At 41.2% G+C, this 19,914-nt stretch overlaps 2 protein-coding genes across 2 annotated transcripts; both read left to right on the top strand.

Moving 5' to 3' along the window:
- Positions 1-134: 134 nt before the first annotated feature.
- gpr88 (G protein-coupled receptor 88) lies at positions 135-2,590 on the top strand. The gene has a single exon (XM_035412736.1). The coding sequence runs from the start codon at positions 1,012-1,014 to the stop codon at positions 2,047-2,049; it is 1,038 nt and encodes a 345-aa protein (XP_035268627.1). The 5' UTR covers positions 135-1,011; the 3' UTR covers positions 2,050-2,590.
- Positions 2,591-10,505: 7,915 nt separating this feature from the next.
- On the top strand, positions 10,506-17,951 carry vcam1b (vascular cell adhesion molecule 1b). The gene is made up of 10 exons (XM_035415709.1): positions 10,506-10,690; positions 11,078-11,356; positions 11,620-11,922; positions 12,209-12,469; positions 13,096-13,371; positions 13,967-14,245; positions 15,110-15,421; positions 15,567-15,842; positions 16,290-16,550; positions 16,860-17,951. Exons 1-10 carry the CDS (start codon positions 10,648-10,650, stop codon positions 17,027-17,029), a joined length of 2,460 nt encoding a protein of 819 aa, XP_035271600.1. The 5' UTR covers positions 10,506-10,647; the 3' UTR covers positions 17,030-17,951.
- Positions 17,952-19,914: the final 1,963 nt, after the last annotated feature.

The raw sequence follows: 19,914 nt of genomic DNA, 5'->3' as shown, positions 1-19,914 counted from the left end.
GGGAGCCGCAGGGTCTGCGGGTTTTTGTTTTGACCTTAAATACAACAACCACTTACACAAAATAAACCAGGTGAGGTGAGTTAACTATGTAATCAACTGCTTTAATTGATCAATTAAGTGCCGAGTAAAAACAAAAGCCAGCAGACCCTGCGGCTCTCCAGGACCTGGGTTGGCCACCCCTGCTATATAGGAATTCCAATTCTTCCATTTGTGAAATTCATCACTGAATCATGTATAAAGTCTGCAGCTTTCAGTGGATTTAGGCCTTAAATGGAGGGATCTCTGTCTTGTCACGTTAGTCATTAAATGGTGGGGTCTTAAACTGAAACTTTATTTTCCGGGAAGGGCTGGCAATATAATATAGACTCTGCTTCCTCTCGTTGCACGTAGTAGCTAAGTGAAAACTTATCTGAAGTATGCCCTGTACTCTAGTACAAATCTGAACACTGGCCTTTTGATGTAAGTTAGGAAATACCAATGTCAAGAACTACCTTCGGGCCAAGATCAGTAAAATTAATGCAAGCGCCATAGAACCTTAATGCCCCTTCGAGATGCCATTGGAACGTGGGTCACGCTTCAAGACTTACATAGGCTATCTGTCCACTTGCTTCCCATTTCTCAAGTTATAATAGTATTTTGTCTGTTTTTGCTTTTATTCACGTATGTGCATATTTATTCAGTATTCGTAAATGTGAAGGCTAGATGATTAACCACGGTTGCTTTGTTTTCCTCTGAATTATTCATGATCATCCGACGATATAGTAGCGCAGGGTAGGTAAAAGCTTACTCTACTTACTGGAGGCGTCGACGAGCACAACGGCTTTGCGGGGGCAACCCACCTCACCACCGCAAGAGCATCATAACCATGCAGAGTTACGGTAATGTTTTTCGTCTCTGGTTATAACGGAACGAAATTTATTTGGGCATTTATTTATTTATTTTTTCATATACTGTCGTATTAAACGAAACATCAGATTGATCTACAATAGCTTCTCAAGAATCTCCTCAAGAATGTGGAACGATTCCGAGCCACTGACTGGATGCGATATGGGACGCAGCCTTAACATTTCCCTCACTACAATCTACACATTGATGTGTTTGATCGGGACTACGTTAAACGTTCTGGTGATTTACCTGGTCTTGTCATTTAAGAAACTCAGGACTTGCAGCAATGCCTTCATTGTGAACGGCTGCGTTGCTGATCTTTTGATGTGCGCGTTTTGGATGCCTCACGAGGCTGTGTTTATCTCCACTGGAGCACCTTCCGCGGTTGGGTACCACGCTTTTAAAGAAGCTGTTCTGTTTCTTGGAATCACAGTCTCTCTTCTCTCCCACTCCCTCATTGCAGTGAACAGATACGTCTTAATTACGAAGGTTCCTGCAACATACATGTCGCTGTATCAAAAACGACACACAGAGTGGATGATATGTGCGTCGTGGCTTATATCGCTCGGATGTCTGCTGCCATGGCTCTCAGCTCCTCTTTACCAAAAAGAAAGATGCTTAGATCTACAGGTTGCAACATCCTTCACAAGAAGATCCGTTCTGTCAAACCCTTTTGCGGCTGGTACCTTAGCACTCACCATTTTTGCCCATACTGTGGTTGTTTTGTATTGCTATTTCAAAATATTTCGCAGAGTGCAGATCAGCGTGAAAAGAGTTAGCATATTAAATTTTCAAATCGTGAACAATCTCCCCTACTCTTTTCCGAGGAAGGACAAGCGCCTTGGGTTTTACGTATTGGCTGTGTGTTGCATCTTTCTTCTCACTACCGAACCGCTCTTCTGGGTTTTATTTGTGGGTCTTTTAAAAACACTGCCTGCAGCAGTTCGGACAGCCACATGGATGGTCTTCTGCACTCTCTTCGTATTGAATCCGTTTCTCTACACTTGGAAGAACGAAGAATTTAGGAAGTCTTTCAGATCGGTTGTAAGAGGAGAATTATGGAGAGGGTCGACGGTTGGTGTTGAGCCTGTCATGATCAATACTATCTCTCACCTCTTACCGAGACAGAACAGCAGAAGAACATTCCTTGGCGAAGTGAATTAAACTGTGACTTCCTCACCAGTGAAATATGTATGTGTAATAGGCCTGTACACCTGGTTTTAAGAACCTGTAAACCCTGAATTCGTCGATACGAGCTACGTTAATTAATTAAATTATTTAATGAATTAATTAAACCTGTAAGCCTACTTTTAAAATCAGTTTTCACTAAAAAAACAAGGTGTTCAAGCAAAATAAAAGTTGAAATAAGTTGAAACTGACAGAGTTGAGATCAAGTGTGTTATAGCTGAAGGTTGACTTAATTGGTTGTAACACGTAGTCTACTTGTTAACTAAATATATTGCGGTTGTCCACAGATTGTTCTATCTCACTATTGGGAGAAATTGTGCATAGCCCTGGCGATTTCTTTAGAAATGTATTAGACACCCGTGAAAATGACGTGTCTTGCATACTATTTATTGTAGGTAGTGCTGTAATGTAAAATGAGAACATGAATAAGAAAAAATATCCTATTATATAATAAATAAGCCCATAATGCAAATATTCTTTTTAGCTCTTGAATGTATTTGTTTCTTTTTGGTGACACCAGCGAGAAAACCAGTTATCCATTTTCATTCCTTGACCTGTTTTTTTATTTATTTTTTATTTTTTTTAGCAAGGATGTAATATCTTTTGTATTGATCTTGTTAATTTAAATGTTCCTCTTGTGAGTGCACTCATGAAGATACTGAACATGCATTTTGAGAGTAAAAACGTCCCATTACGTATTAGAGTTGATACCTCCAGTTTCTTCCTTTTCATTATGGTAAAATACAGTAATACAAGGATGAGCGGGGCGTTATTATGGATATAGGCTAGTTTTGCCGAAAACACCTATTAACTAACCTACACGTGCCGTTCGTAAATATATATTTTGTCGATCATTTGAGGTCTTGAACCAATTCTAAAGTTTTTGCATGCATTTTTGCATGCATTTCTAATGCAACTCTTCTTCTAAAAATTAACAAGTCAGCATTTCATCAGATGAAACTGTAGTCAACCATGGTGAACAGTCCAGTGTTAATTCAACTTTAACAGCGTTAATTCCACTCTTAACAGATAACATTTGGTTCCACATTCCAGAGTGGGATCAAATGTTGTCGGTTAAGAGTTGAATTAACACTGTTAGCGTTGAATTGACTCTGAACATATTACTGTGCAGGCTATTTTTTTCAATTCACATGTTATTTCGACGACAGCTGTTTTCAAATGCACAGAGATGAAAAGTTAAAGAAAATGAAAACAAGTGAATAAAACATGCTGATGGGATGACATTTGTTGATGTAATGAAGGTCGATCCCATCATCTTTTCTAATGCACTGAACTTGAATCCAGACTGGGTGGACCATGGGAGACTGCTCACATGGGCAGTTAAATTAACAGAGTACAATGACAACCAGGGGGAAGACTGAAATTCTGAGTGTAACTTGTATTTTACCACCACAGACTGACATTGCTGTTGCCCAGAAAAAAGAAAACCTGCAAACATTTATAGTTTCCAGGCTTAATAAATAACATCAAATTGTAATAAAAGTAAATGTTTATGGATCTGACCAAAACATATCAAGAGCTATCTGGGCAAAGTTAATACATTGACAAAATAATTTAACCTAACTGGCTTGTACATCTCAGGGTTTATCATAGATTGATCTGATCTTATTGAATAGCCTTTTTGTAAGAATAATTTAAGATTACATGTCCAAAGGCCCACGCAATTACACAATTTATTTTAAAACACATAGGGAATCGAATCAATTTCTTTGATTCACCTTTTTACAGGTTTTATCCACCATCACAACCAAGGACCAATGACCTATATTATGAATACATAGGCTCAAGTGATGTGGCAGACACAAGAAGCAAAGTATCTCTGGAATTATAATGGAGTTTTTACTTTCAAATTAAGCAGTTGTTACTGTGCATGTGAGTTTAAAGTACAAAATAAAGTTTGTAATTTTTCAAATAAGCTTGTCCCTTTCTTCGCACATTTTAGCAATTTGTTGTGTGTGAAGGGCAGTTCTGTTACTATACAGAATAGTAGTTGGCTTGGGGTTGTGATGAGTGGGGCCACCGGTTCGTCTCCATCACATGACCTGCAGGGGTTTAAATGTATATTTCAGTTGCTGTCTTCCAGGGTTCCTTTAGGCAATCAAATGGCACAGTCAAATGACTAACTGTACAACTGAATGGTTAATTGAGACTTTTATGAAAACATTTAGTTGACCTAATATGAGGAGAGTGGAAAGAAGGGAAGCAAACATAGACGTAATGTCCAATGCACACACTACAGTAAACATCAATCAAAGTCTGAGCTCCACACCGAAAGGAAATCATTTGTCGGCAAGGTAAAAGACTGCCTTGTGGAGCTGCTGACTGTCATTCAAGATTTAGCAGATGCAATCTTAAATGCAAATAATCCCCTGGAAAAAGTGGATAATCCCAAATTATGAACATATTTAAACAAGCATGTAATAAATGGAGGAGAAATTCCATCAGCCGGACAGGTTCAACAGAACTATGCAGCGCAGACTGCGGCTTTACACGGAGTCAAAATGAAAGTGCTGACACAGTATATGTGTGGTCATGGACAAATAGCCAGATGGGACAGATAGTCAGACAATCACAACTAATTAGAAAGTTTTCCTTATTGATAGACTGTGCCTTCCTACCATATTTTCATCAGCTGTGGATTGCATCAAGAAAGGCCAAGAGGATTTTATGGTTGATTAAAAAAAAAAAGACTACCTTTTTGTCTGATGATACAAGTTCTATGTTGAAAGCATATCAAGACATTCTTAAAAGCTTATTGCCAAATTTAGAGCAGTTAACTTTAAATGTCAGCATTGTGGCACCAGTGAGTAATATTTGGGCCAATCATTTATAAAAAGTTACAAATAAAGTTTACATACTCATGGCCTCTGCTCCAACTTGACATGGCAGCGGCACCAGATCTGAACATAGGCAACATAGGTGGTGACCAAAGACATCCCCACCACTGGACTGCGGTCTCACCCAGGGAGACAGAAAGGCAATGGCCATGCCTGAATGGCAGTATTTCCCCTAGACTCACTTCCAGCTTTCCCTGAAAACTGTAGATCTGAGCTGGACAAATTGTTTTCCCAAGAAATGGCAGGTAGCAGAGCAACCAAAGCGACAAGCCATTTTCCGCTCTTCTTAAAAATGTTTTTTCGCCATGCTATAATGAAACATACTGTGATAGTCCTTTGATGTCAAATAAAGACTTTAATTTCAGATATGAAAACAAATTTAGATGAAAACTCCTTCAGCATATGATAAAGAAGATTCCCAACATGCTTCAAGCCAGCTAAATAAAAAAAGGACTGGATAGGTGCTCAACAGCCAGGACAGTCAAACTAGAGCAAAAAAGTCCTTACCGGGCACTTCACAAGGACTGGCCCAAAATAAGGTATACTGGAGTGCACTTTGCTCCAGTGTCCCAAAATGAAGGAGGATATTACAGTGATGGGATGGGCCTAAATGCACTCGTCTCTCTAGACATTCTAAGTTTGTAGAAAAATAAGTTAGGTGGGATAGTAGGCTGACCCACACCTCCCACCAGCCCCACCCCTATTATCCAATAGGCTCTAGTTATTCAAAGAGGAAACAGTCATCTAATAGTTACATAATACCAGAATCATTTGCCTTATTTATATTCCAAGTTCACAAATTAAAAAAGTGTTTTATGTAAGTTGTTTGCCATTAGTATTCCAACTGCATTTCAATTCACATGTGGATTAGTGTGTTCAAGGAAAATCGTGTACTTAACACTAAGACCTGCTGGCTGACTATTTATTCAGTGAGTTTATTGCCCCAAGAATGACACTTGGCCTGCTGAATCTTCTGCAGCATAAACAGTATTGTTCATGCTGTACACTGTACACTGATACAGAGAGAGTTACTCATTTACAGTGACTGTGGACAGTTATTTGCAATGCTCCGAGAAGCTCAGCGTGGGTGCATTACTAATCAAGCAAAGCGAACACAAATAGTGCATATGACTTGTTTTCTGCTGTCGAGACCATTCTGAAAAATGCTACCTGTCTGTGATTAGCCTGCAAAGTACTGTGCTGAAGCCTTGCTATGAACAGTCGCTTGACACATTTCATGTTAATTCCTGGCAACACCAGTTAACCCCTGTTTGCTTCCAATTTTAAAACATAAACATGTCATGCATGTGCCAGAACATCATTATTACAGCAAACAGACTAATAATTTATGGTAAATCAGAGGAATGTCCTAATTCTTAGATCATTCTACGACATGCAGATAGGGAAAGGGGGAGAATATTTTGGGTCACATCCAAGGCCTTGTTAATGTGCCTCTCCACCTCAGCAGACCTGAGGTATGTCTGCCAACAACAGCAGTGAGGGAGAGTACACCTTGCTGAACCCCCCAGACAGCAACCTTATGTGTGTAGTCCTTGGAGACATTTTCAAATGCATTCATTTTACTGATCTTGGCCCGAAGGTAGTGCTTGACATTGGTATTTCCTAACTTACATCAAAAGGCCAGTGTCCAGATTTGTACTAGTGTACAGGGCATACTTCAGATAAGTTCAATTTGAGCACTTTGTGTTCTGACTGAAGTACCACTGTGTGCCTGAGCTTCACCATTAAGGGCTCCTCAGCGAGTCTGACTGTTATTTTCATTCCTCATTTTCTTCTTTAGTTGAGGTCAAGTGAGATGTTCACCATCGCTCCAGCTTGCATTGTGATTTCGTATTGAAATAAGTGAGTTATTGATTCCACAGAATGCAGCGTACAAAGCACAGAAAGCTTTCTCCGCCGGCTCCCTCCTGATTGTCGAGACAAAATGCGCTCTGAAAATAACTGCACCGGCACACAGGTTTTTTTTGTTACCTCTCCAGTGGCACTCCTCATCACCAGGCTGCTATCTGTAACTAAGCTCTCAGCGCATTGTGGCAGGCCCACTCACATCCTGCTGTCTCACATTCCCTGTGAGAAGCTAATTTATATTCCACTCCAGTGCCCCTTTAACCTCCCTCAGTCAGAAATGTATACCAGCATAGCTCAGATGTTGCAACATTAGATAAAGCAAGGAACAAAGAACGTTCACTCCACACTCACTCTATACTGCACCTTAAATTCCCCGTTTCACCGACAGACACCATGATTGTGGTTCCACACAGTTACAGGAAAGAGTGGATAGGCAATCACCCCTGCCATTGAGCGGCATGTACTATAAGTGCAGCACTAATTCAAGAGCATTAGAGTTCTCTTCCCCAAAACGTTTCTGTTAATAGGTATTGACCGTGTTCTCTCTTTGCTAGTAGGCCTACTATTGATGATAGTCAGAGTATGTATGCATGTATGTATGTAGGTATTGCGGTGAAAAAGCACCGATTTCCTCTTTTATTGCATATTTGTCACACTCACTGGTTTCAGATCTTTAGAAAAAATGTAATATTAGACTCTGGGAAACTGAGTAAGCACAAAACATTTTTCAAATAATTATTTTATTTAGTTTATTTAATGAAAAAGTTATTAAACACCCATATCACCCTTGTGAAAAAAGAAATTGCCCCCTAGTTACTAAATCAACCAATTAATCCAATTTAATTGATCATTAGATTCAGTTGATTGAACACAGCCAGGCTTGATTGCAATCAGCCCTGTTAAATCTAAACCTCGCTCATACAGAACCTTATCATCAGAGTGAAGTAGTCACCACAACATTTCTACAAGCACACTATGCCATGATCAAAGGAATTCTAGAAGAAACAGAAGTTGTTGGAAATATATCAGTCTAGGAAGGGTTACAAATCAATTTCTAAGGCTCTGAACCATAGTGAGAGCCATTATCTACAAATGGTAGTGTGATGATGTGGGGGTGCTTTGCTGCCTTGTGACCTGGGCTACTTGCCATTATTGAAGGTACCATGAGTACTTCTCTGTGCCAGAAAATTCTTCAGGAGAATGTCCAGTCATCTGTCCATGAGCTGAAGCTGAACTGTAATTGGTTTTTGCAGCAAGACAATGATCCAAAACACAAAAACAAATCCACATCTAAATGACTGAAAAGAAACAAAATTCTATCTATCTATCTATCTATCTATCTATCTATCTATCTATCTATCTATCCATCCATCCATCCATCCATCCATCCATCCATCCATCCATCCATCCATCCATCCATCCACCCATCTTTTATAACAGCTTCTCCTATGCCAGTCTGCTGCAGGAGGTTTGAGATTATTAATAATAAAATAATTATTCTTATTTCAATAATCACAAACAGGTCCTTATTCTGTTTTACGGTAAGGTATTGGGGTCTCCTGCACAAAAATTGAATCTAACAGGAACGTAACAGATACATGAATTGTAGGATTTTTCAGCAGAAATCTTGCCTGATTGTTCATTTGGTTGTTTTTCAGTCAGGAATAGGCAATCTGCACATAGTTAAAACACCAATGAACGCTTGCCTGCCCATGAAGGCTGCACAGTCAAACTTGTCAGAATTTGTATATTCATGATTAAAATTCATTCAAGAGCCTCACAGACACTATGAAAGTAACGTTTTGCTCTGCATGTAAATAAAAAAGGATTTAATGTGGACTTCCAAGGGTACGAACTGAATCTTTTAAAAACATACAGCAACACAATTACAGGAAGTGTATCACCACCAATAATTATCCTCCCACACATGACTCTGAGGTCCTCAGAGAAGACATTATGCAACATCTAGTTCTAAAAATAAGCAGCATGGTAAACCAGAGGACAGAAATTTGATTTGATATAATCTGGTTTAATAATTTCATGGTGGAACTATTACACATGGATTTGTGTGCATGCATTTCATTGGTTATTAAATGTATGGTATGTATGAAAATTATATAAAGTCGGAAAATAATGATTAAAAGATAGAAAAAAAGAAAATCCAACCATCCAACCATAAGTGCTGAATAAAAAAGCATTAGCTACGTTAACATGGAGTCTCTTATTCCACGTCCAATAGGATCACCAACCAGAATAAAAATGTCTTTAAACTAAACTATCCCATACCGATTGAAATTTAATTCAGTTTGAAAGGGGTGGAGTAAACCTTTTGTTAATATTGCGACAGATGTGAAATGTCCGACAGGCCTATAAAAACATTTTGATTTGATGATTTCATTTGAATCCGATCGATAGGAGAATGTTACACATACAAGCGCTTGAATCGACTACTTGAATAGAATAAATATTCTTTCTGCACATGTTCACTGTGTAAGTGACGTCGACGAAGACACGACTGGTCTGTGGGCGATTTACTTTTCCTTTTGGAAACGTTCAAACGTTCAAACAAACAAACAAACAAGCAAAAAATCGCAGAACGATGTGATGTTCGAAAAGCGCTAAATAATGAGCTGTGAAAGTGTGTGAAAAAATTAAGGACAGAACTATCGACTCATCATCTGCTGTTTAATAACTGTTTAAATATTCCATTGACACTGCTGCCTGAAAGACTATGTAAGAACACTATCAATGTAAATAGCCTACTGTACATACCATACGACGCATATTTGGAAATGTTTATATAAATTTGTATTGTGCACTCGAACGCCAGAAGTTGGCTAGAGTCTGGGGTTGTGCGCATGCCGGAAATTGCTTTCCGATTACATGCTTGCGAACGTAAACGCACACCTTAATCAGATCAACATGCATGTGGACGGTTCATTTGGAATCTTCAATCTGAATCAGTGTATTCGGAATGATGAAATATTCTGCATGTAAACGTAGCTATTAGTTCATGGTATTACAGTAAATACTGCATATATGTATATAATGAGTTATGAATTCTATGTAAATACATAGGCTACATGAAAACTGATGCTTCATAAGAAACATTTCAAACAAAACAAAGACGTTTTATGTGTTGAGATAAAATCAACCTTATCCGGTTCACACATCCTTACTAATATTGGGATCGTTGTAATAATTAAATATTGAAATAGAAATGATAAAAAAATGATATATCTTACATAAATGCATAATAAAATTACACATTTATGATTTGAATAACTGATGGATTGTTGCACATGAACTTGCACTGATGTGGTAAATAGCCGATGTATTTCACCCTGTAGTGGTGTTGACTGATGATGTCAAAAGATAACCATCATATCGATGTGAGAGTCCTCAGCCATCAGGTTCCTTCTAGGAGGCCTTGAAAAATCTTTGTAATCCCAGCACTATAGATAATGATCTTTGCTGTTTTAGATAAATAACGCGGATTGAACTTGAATAAAACACAACAGGCATTACCAGCGGGACACTTTTTCTAAAGCGATGTTGCTCTGACGGTCCGTTATTAAAAACTCTGACTGAAGAGGGAGCACTTCTACACACCAAAAAATTCAGTCAAGCTCCGGGGGCCCAGGAGTAGGGGAATTCATCCGTGACATATTTGGTATTTTTGAAGAGGACTTTTTTTTCTTTCCTCGTCGGAATCCCCTCAGATGCAGGCTATAAAATCCTTCATCCCAGTTACAGACCCAGCATTGCACTGCTGACAGAAGCAGGGAAACGAATAATCGCGTTGGATATCATATTAACCTGTACACATTCAAATCAACTTTAAACAATGGAGTTTACTATAATGATGATTTTGGCATTACCTGTGGCAGGTAAGTTATTATTATATTTGCGGGTGCTCAAAATGCTGGATCTCTTTTAAAAGTCTGTATTTTATATAGATTTCTTTTCACGTCGTATCAATTGTTGACAGTTGCTGAACTGTTTTAATTTTTTATAAATTATTTTCTGACATATGACGTGTAAACATACACAGTAATAGTCAAATGTTAATTCAGCGCTAACAGTAGGCTCCATGAATTCACTATAGGGACTAGATATAGGCTACTCTAAGAGTTGATTTAACACCGAACATTTTACTGTTTATAAATGTAAAATATAGTAGCATGTAGGGCTGATTTCTTTATATAGCAAAATGGGTGCGCACTGAATGGTAATTTAACTGTAATAAATTTACAAAACGTTGTCTTTTTAAACAGCGAATTCATTTGTTATGGAATTGGAGCCACGTAATACGGTGTTACAAGTTGGCGACAGGCAGGTGCTGAGATGTAGCGCCAGGGACTGTTCCGAGAGCACCACCCTCACCTGGGCTTCCCTCGAAGATAAGCCGCTTTCCGGGAGCGTGGAAAATCCCTCCGCATCGGAATCCCTCCTCATCTTTGATCCCGTATCCGCAGCGCATGATAACACGTTTGTTTGCAAAGTCAGTTGCGGGAATAAAAGGAAACAGATGTATGCATCCGTTAAAGTTTATTGTAAGTTATTTTTGTATGTCATATCTGTATTGCTGTTCTGGTTTAAAACTGCTGTCGGATGATAGCAGTTGATTATTTTCAGATATAGTTATAAAATAACATTTTCAGATAATTGTTAATAACAATCTACCTAACCTAAAGGTTTTATTGTCTTACACCAATACACAAATGTATGGATATTTTTGAAAATAATTTTATGTTCAAATACTAGCAATATGTTACTTAATATTGCTTGAAATATTTAAGTGTATGTTTCATTTCAGCTTTCCCAAGAGAACCTTTCATTTCGGGGAATGGCCACATGCTGGTGGGTGAAGCTACTCTCACCTGTGAGGTGCCGGCAGTCTATCCTCCAGAGTACATGGTGATTGAGTGGTTGCAGGGCGGGAGAGTCCTTCACACCGACGAGGGAAGAGCAGACATTTCAACTGTCACCTCCAGATACAAATACATGGCAACAAGCGAAGACAATGGAAAAGCTATTACTTGTAGGGCCCGGCATACTTTTGAAGGGGTTCCTGAGGATGAGAGGATAAAGGAAACCACGGTTTCTTTGAATGTGATGTGTAAGTCGCTATATTTACACTGAAGTTCATGCAGAAGGTTACTGTGTATTCTTAGTGAATTGAAAGTTCTGTTTATACTGTATAAGACATTGATAAAAATGAAACAGTATTGATATTCTACCCCCACCGTCCGTGAAATGTAGCGTTAGATAAACTTTGATTTCATTTTTCTCTGATAGGATAAATTTGATGGGTGAGTCCCATCACTTGCACTTGTATAAACTCTCCTTAATACCTTATAAAAATGAATGATTAAGAATGATTATTTCTGCTGTTATTAATGCAGATGCACCCAGGGATATTAGGATATCAGAGACAGCCGTGGTGAAAATGGGAGCAAATTTGACACTGGCATGCACTGCAGAAGGAAACCCACGGCCAGTGACAGTGTGGAGGAAAGTTGGGCCTGCAGGCCAGTCTGTCACAGTGGGTGAAAATGAGACTCTCGTCTTCGGTCATGTGACAGTGTCCCATGCTGGCACCTATGAGTGTGAGACAAAAAGCATGCTGGGAAACCTCACAGCCACGGTGAATGTCACTGTGCAAGGTGAGACGCACAAATGACCATCTGCGTCAGGGGTGTCCAATCTTATCTGATAAGGGCTGGTGTGGGTGCAGGTTTTTGTTTTGGGCTAGCCCAGCACAATGGCACCTGATTCCACTAATTCATTAATCATGGTCTTCAATCAAGGCCTTGATGAGTAGAATCAGGTGTTTCAGTGCTAGGCTCAAAACAAAAACCTTAACCTTTTAAGATAAGATTGAATACCCCTGATATACATGATTAATTGTCCTGAGTGTTATGTCCTGAACTGATCACGTAGAAATCAGGGAACAGAAGCTATGTTGCTGAATACCCTTTAGGAAATAGAATATGGTGTTATATATTGTAAATATTTGGACTTTTGCTGTGGATTTAAAAAATATAATAATATAATAATATATTTCACTGATAATTCTGCCAGTAAGGCTCTCTTCTGGGGTCCTATTTTGGCTATGTCTTACTTGGTTTTAAATTTCTGCATAACATTCTTGTAAAACTATTGTTGATAATAGAAGTGCCTTTCACTTCGTTGGAGGGAGCACTTCTCAGGAACTCAGTTCTAAAAACATTGCCTCTTTGCACTTATTTTCATTGTTCAAGTCAATTCATTGGAAAGTTTCTTCTGGCAGGTCCTCCAAGGAACACTTCCATCACAGTGAGCCCGGCCAGGGAGCTGAAGGAAGGGGACAACGTGACCATTTCCTGCTACACGGACAGCGTACCAGCGGGCTGTCTGGTTCTGCGCAGGGTGTCTGAGGGTCAGAAAACGGACCTACAGACCAGCTCTGACTCCACCACCTCCATCTCCCTGCCCTCTGTCCAGCTGTCTGACTCAGGCCTGTACGAGTGTGAGGCCCTCAATGAACACGGGAGCCAGGCTGCCAGCACCCAAGTGACTGTCGAAGGTGGGAATCATCATTTTGTCACACGACACTAAAGCGGTGCTCACTCTTGTTTCCACAAAGTTAGCTGGAGGCGACCATGATTTTCAATGTCTCTTTTGCTTTGACACTGACACAACTGAATATCGCCCGAGTATGTTGGGTGGAAAGAAGAGAACTGCATGAGGAAGCAGCGAGAGAGAGAGGGGGCTAGAGAAGGGGAATTTGTCTGTGTAAAGTACAGAGAGCACAGTTCCCCAGGGGGTACACATTCTAAGCTCTGTGGAAATTTCACCAGCCGCTCCACTGTATAAAAGAGGCTGTGAGCAACTGGACGACACTAACGCCTTTTAAAACACGCTGATCGTCTATCTCTGTGCTTTAGGCTTTTGATAGTGCTGTAATGTTACTGATGGTTTTTATTACTGTAAGCCTGTGTTTTGCGCACTCAGCAGGAGGTAAGAGAGGAGGAAGTTAAAAGAGTTTCAATGGAGCACGAAAGTGTTTTTGTAGCCATATCCATTGACATAAAAAAGAGGATTGTAATAATGGTGGTAATTGGATTAATGGTGATGCTGACGTGTGTGTCCTGACGTGTCTGTTCTCTTTGTTCGGCCAGTCCACCCCCTTGAGGTGGAGCTGAGCCCAGGGGACGGTGTGATCACTGTGGAGAGAGGGGCCAGCGTCATCCTGGCCTGCAGGGCCACGGGCTGTCCCTCCCCAGCCTTCTTCTGGAAGAGCCCGCTGGATGCGTCCGTTCGCCGCCGGAGCCAGACCCAGGGGCCCCTCTCCCAGCTCTTTCTCAGCCCAGTGGAGCTCCAGGATGAGAGAGCCTACACCTGCGAGGTCAAGTGCGGCTCAGTCCTGAAGTCAAAGGGCACAGAGATAAAGGTCTTCTGTGAGTATGAAATAAGGTTACTTCAGCGAAGGGTAATGTGCTGAGCTTAGGTAACTAGATATAGATATGCCGCATAAATAAATGAGAGAAATCGCTGAATAGACAGTATGTAAAGCAAGCGGGGAATATCCCAAGAATGTCAAATAGTTTCAGATTTCTTGTATGCTGTTGTTTCTGTGACATGGGTTAAGAATAGAGCTACCCGTACAACCGGCCCGTTCACCTTTATGGTTCAGAGGATAGTTTTAGCTCTTCTCCACAATGTTGGATTTGTTTTCTTTCATGACGCCAGCCTTGGCTGAGGAAGCCTTGGTGTGTTGTAGCAGGAAATGCCTGCCAAAGTGAACCCTCGAAGAGCTGAGATGGATGACTCTGTGCCCCTTCACTGCGTACGAGCTCAAGGCTGAAGGGATCTCTTAATAACAGTAGCTGGATTGAGCTGCTGCGTATTTGTGCAGCTCTTTTTCAACATTGTCCTGATAATTATCGGAGGGTTATTTCAGGACCCGGAGATATACTTCAGCGTGATACAATACGGCGCTTTCCTGATGAGTGGTTTTGTGATCAGACGCTGCATTACACGAGCCGTCTTCAAATGCCCTTTGCTCTGATTCTCTCTGCCGCTGACATCAGAAATTAGGCTTGAATCAATGCTTCCAAATTAGGATTCATTAAACCCTCTACTCCCTCGCCGTGGCTTTTTTGTAGTTAATCATCAACGGGAAGTTAATGAAATATGAAAAAGGTCAGGAACAACGGTTTTTGTTATTGTGCATGTGAAAAAGAGAGTGAAGAGGGTTTATCATCCTGTTGGATGCCTGAAGCTGTCTCAGTCATGATGGAGTATGTCTCTGTCCCCCTCAGCCTTTCCCTCAGACCCGGTGATTGAGAGCAGTGGCGCTCACGTGGAGGGAGAGGTGTCCACCCTGCGCTGCAGCGTACGGGACGTCTTCCCCGCCGAACGCCTGCGGGTGGACTGGTTGGACGAGGAGAGGCTCCTGCTCTCAGAGGAGGGCTCCTTCTCCAGCAGTCTGCAGAACCTGACCTCCACACTGACCTTCACGCCCACGGCAGGGCACCAGGGCAAACGGGTCACCTGCAAGGCTACTTTTCAAATGGAGGGTGTCCCCAGGAACAGGACTGTGAGGACTGCTGTGACCACTGTGACGCTTCAATGTGAGTCACCAGAGTTTTTGTGTTTGGGCTGTGTGGGAGTCACCAGGGTTTGTGTGTTTGGGCTGTGTGTGAGTGAGCAGGGTTTGTGTGTTTGGGCTGTGTGTGAGTGACCAGTGACCATGCTAATAATGTTCTCACTGTTCAGATGCCCCCCGGAACACATCCATCACAGTGAGCCCGGCCAGGGAGCTGAAGGAAGGGGACAACGTGACCATTTCCTGCTACACGGACAGCGTACCAGCGGGCCGCCTGGTTCTGCGCAGGGTGTCCGAGGGTCAGAAAACGGACCTACAGACCAGCTCTGACTCCACCACCTCCATCTCCCTGCCCTCTGTCCAGCTGTCTGACTCAGGCCTGTACGAGTGTGAGGCCCTCAATGAACACGGGACCCAGGCTGCCAGCACCCGAGTCATTGTGAAGAGTGAGTCCCACAAACCTCCCACACAAGTTTCTCTGACCTCATTCTCTGGAGTTTTCTCAAAATACTGTGTATTTCAAACACAAGCCCTGCTCTCACTTCCTCTTTTCATTTCCACATTGTGCATGTGTCCTGTATATGTCACAGGCTTGTGGTATTGCTGTTTCTCTCTTTTTGAATGTGACCTTTTAATTTTCACATGACTTCTGTGCTCATAGTGATACCATATGATAGATTTCCAAGACTGTGATTTTCCCTTGTATGAAGAACAGATAACTATTCAGCTGGTCACATCATGTTTGGCAAAGTTGTAATCCAGTATGACAGTGTGGAATTTTTAACCACTATGGTATTTATAGATGATGATTATGCACAGAAGTATGACTGACACATTAGCCCTGGATCTCTTTGCCTCTGCCATTGACATTTTATAATTTCTCGGCCACCCAGCACCCCCCAGGAACACCACGGTCCAGGTGTTCCCATCCTCACAGGTGCAGGAGGGCCAGAATGTCACCATCTGCTGCAGGACAGTCAGTTTCCCTCCGCCTGCGGTGATCCTGAGGAAACTGGACGGCGGCGCGGAGCTGTACTCTCCCAATGGCACGTTCCTCCTGCTGAACCTCACCCTGCGTGACACGGGCCTGTACCAGGTCAACGTCACCAACGACCTGGGCTACGAGACAGAGGTCTTCACCATCAGCGTCATGGGTGAGTGCGACAGGAACAACGCTGGGGGCATATTAGGCACAGGCCCTGTTAGCATAAAAGGAGGGTCATTTATAGCACAAACAAAGCACAGGCAGAGGAGAAAGAGGGGACAGATTCTTCCAGAACAGAACAGAGCATTTCTGTAAAAGACAAAAGAAAAATGGTAATAAATCATAGCCAATAAGCTTCTGGCTTGATGCTGTTGTATTTGAAAACCAAATTTATGCATCTGAAATGAGTGTTCTCATCACAATATGATTGTAATTCTCTCCCCCCCCCACCCACCCCCCACCCCCTCTCCACATCCAGAGAGACAGTCAAGCCCTCCGCCTAGCTGGAATGACTTTATCGTCCCTGTCATTGGGGTGGCTGCCGTGGTGACCGCGGTGGCCATGACTGGCCTGGCCGTCCACTACCTGAACCAGGCTCGTAAGCGGGGCCTGTACGAGCTGGCGAAGTCCACGCCACGCACCGTCTAACTACCTGGAAAAGAAGGGGGTTTCCTCAAAGTCTTCACCCTGGCACCAAAGGAAGCTAGCTGTGCTGCTGATGATGAAGGTATCACGATGGTGTCACAGCACTGGCGCTGAAGGGTTTAATTTTTGAGGACGTCTGCGGGGAGCAGGGCCGTTTGCTCCTGGACAGGAACGCTGTATGCACGCACTGCTTGTACAGTTTTGCTGCTGTACACAGTGGGAGCTCCCAGTGCGTTACAAGCTGTTCGCTCAGCTTTGTCTTGGAGACTTCTCCCGGATAAACACTGAAAGACTGAAGAGACTGTCAAATGAATGCCAGCCATGTTTGCTATCCCATCCTTCTGTTTCTAGGCAGCTTTTTACCCTAACCACTGAACTGAACATTGCAACAGGAAGGATGAATGTGATTTACTCCATGATAAGTTAGTTTAATTACATGAGGTGTGATAAATTGTAAAAAGTTAATAGCACTTAAGAATATCTTAATTACAACTCTACTAAACAAACACCCATTGAAAGAACGTTTGAACTTTATTAAACCAGCAACTGAATTAGTAATGCTTTCTTCAGTATGATGTACATTCAAAGTTCAGTCTAATTACATCTCTGTTGCTATTTTACACAAATGCGTCACACCTTGCTCTGTGATTGTACTGTGAGAGAAATGTACTAGGTGTCAGATTCAGGTTACTGTAGAACAGTAACAAGACTACGTGTCCCCATTTATCACTGTTTCCAGTTAAGAAGCAGACACAGCTACTGTACTATTTGGGAGAATTCTATGGTAACAGAATCACAGAATATTCACATAGAAAAGGGAATATGAAACCTGGTCAGTCTAATACTGTTTGCAGCCATGCTGAATCTAGTAGGGCCAGTTCTGGTACGTTTATATTTTTGGGAAGTAATTCGATAAGCGAGTAACTAAATAGAATGTCATTTTGTAAATACTTTGTGTTGTGTTCCTATTTTCTTTAAATTGCATATTGTAAAATTCAATATTATTTCTGTTTCTGTGGTGATTTTTGAATGCTGAGAAACATTTACATTTGTGTACATTTACAGTTCTTTTTTCAAAATAAAATATTTATTTTTTGAAAATATGTTGAATGTTCTGTTCGGAAGAAAACGTATGAAGTGTACTTATGATTCTGGGAACCACAGGTTCACATGGGGGCAAGTTGGGGAAATTCTGAGCCGATGAGTCACTGATTGTGTGTCATCGCACGTGTACTTTCATTTTCAATTCTGGCTGAAAGCATTCTGGAAAGCCTGTGTTTAACAGCACACTGATGAGGCTGTGGGAGAAAGCCTGTCTCTGCTCCATACTGCATATTATAACCAATATATCAAAGAGACATTCAAACTGATAAAAGTCATTATTATGTAATATTAACCCACTAACTACTAGTAGTTCTGGAACAACCTCATGTCAGTTCAGGGTAGGGCTCAGTCTCAAGCAAAAATTAAGTTATTAAAATATAAGATAAAATATATAAAGAGACCATAAAATAAGATGTAGGCTGCACTATTATTTTTGCACAGATGTGCACTCCATTTTGTCATAGTGTCAAAAAGCATGCATTAAAAATACCCAAAACACCCAATGTACAGCATCTTTTGAAGTGTCCTAGATGGAAAAATTTAGTCCATTGTAATAGTAGAAGGAACTGTGTGAAGAGTGATGTTCCTAGTGTACTGCATATACTCTTTTCCTTTCATCTTCGTCTTGTCTTTTTTTCCTTGCCTCTAAATTAGACAGTAGTCATGGCAACTGTACAGATGTCACAGTATGTGCAAAGAGCTGGCAGGTTTTCTATAAGTGGAGTGGGGAGATGAGAGAGAGCCGGGGTGGTGCAAATGCAGCTTTGTGGTGCTGGAGGCACACGCTGATGTGACAGGTCTTTTGCTTCTCCATGCAGCCTGTGCGTTCTGATTTCTAAAATAAATTATCTTATATATAATTCTCTATAATTATCTTGCTATGCAAGTCACTTCTCACGTGGCCAGTTCTAGTCTATTTTGGGCCCTGATATGTGGCCAAGTCAGTAAAGATGAGATGAGGTCCTTCTAATGTAGCGCACTGGAAACTGAATTTCCGTTTCAGAAGTCCCTGGTGAATTCCTAGAATAAACAAAAGCCACTCTTTTACATTAGCTTCAGGTATTTTTAAGTTAGATATCCCCTTAAAGTTATAAAATAATTAAACAATAATCGATTGGTAATAATTGCTATTTTTTACCTCCGCCGAGGAGGATATGCGATGCTGTCGGTCCGTTCGTCCATTTGTCCGTGTGTCCGTGACATAATTTGCTATTCACATTCATGTTCCCAAGTAGAACCCTATTGACTTTGGTGACCCCATGACCTTTCCTCTAGGGCCACTATCAGGCTAAGTTTTCAAATCGTGATCGACACATCTCAAAAAGAAATTGTCATAAAATTTGCTATGCACGTTCATGTTCCCAAGAGGAAGAAGCTTATTGATTTTGGTGACCCTATGGCCTTTCCTCTTGCATCACCATCAGGCCAAACACATCTCAGAGTTATGACCTCTGTCGTAAGTTTTGTGTTTACATTTATCTCTGCTGCATGTGTGTTTCATCTTTCCCGTTTGGCATCAGATTGGCATGTCAATCTCCTGTTACTCGGTTTGAAAAAGTTTAAGTTTGCCGTTCATTGGAGCCAGTGAAGACTAGATCTTCAAACTTGTGCTCTGTGTTTTGTGGAGCGTGATCTCTAAATTTGACTTTTCATATTTGACCTCACGTTGGTCTTGTCCAGTCCTTCTGGTTTGTTTGCTGATTGGATTTTGCGTTTGACCATTGACTTGTTTTGTTCAGTTCTGATTCTTGTCTGACCCTTCTGGTTTATTTGCTGATTGGATT

The sequence above is a fragment of the Anguilla anguilla genome, chromosome 4 (assembly GCF_013347855.1).
Source record: "Anguilla anguilla isolate fAngAng1 chromosome 4, fAngAng1.pri, whole genome shotgun sequence".
Classification (NCBI taxonomy): Eukaryota; Metazoa; Chordata; class Actinopteri; order Anguilliformes; family Anguillidae; genus Anguilla; species Anguilla anguilla.
Note: the sequence above shows the minus strand (reverse complement) of the source record. Positions and strands in the feature narration are given on the sequence as shown.

Coding starts and splice junctions, on each gene's coding strand:
- gpr88 (XM_035412736.1), top strand. CDS start 1,012: ATGTGGAACGATTCCGAGCCACTGACTGGATGCGATATGGGACGCAGC.
- vcam1b (XM_035415709.1), top strand. CDS start 10,648: ATGGAGTTTACTATAATGATGATTTTGGCATTACCTGTGGCAG. Junction 10,691..11,077: donor TTTGGCATTACCTGTGGCAG/GTAAGTTATTAT, acceptor CTTTTTAAACAG/CGAATTCATTTGTTATGGAA. Junction 15,422..15,566: donor GACCACTGTGACGCTTCAAT/GTGAGTCACCAG, acceptor CTCACTGTTCAG/ATGCCCCCCGGAACACATCC.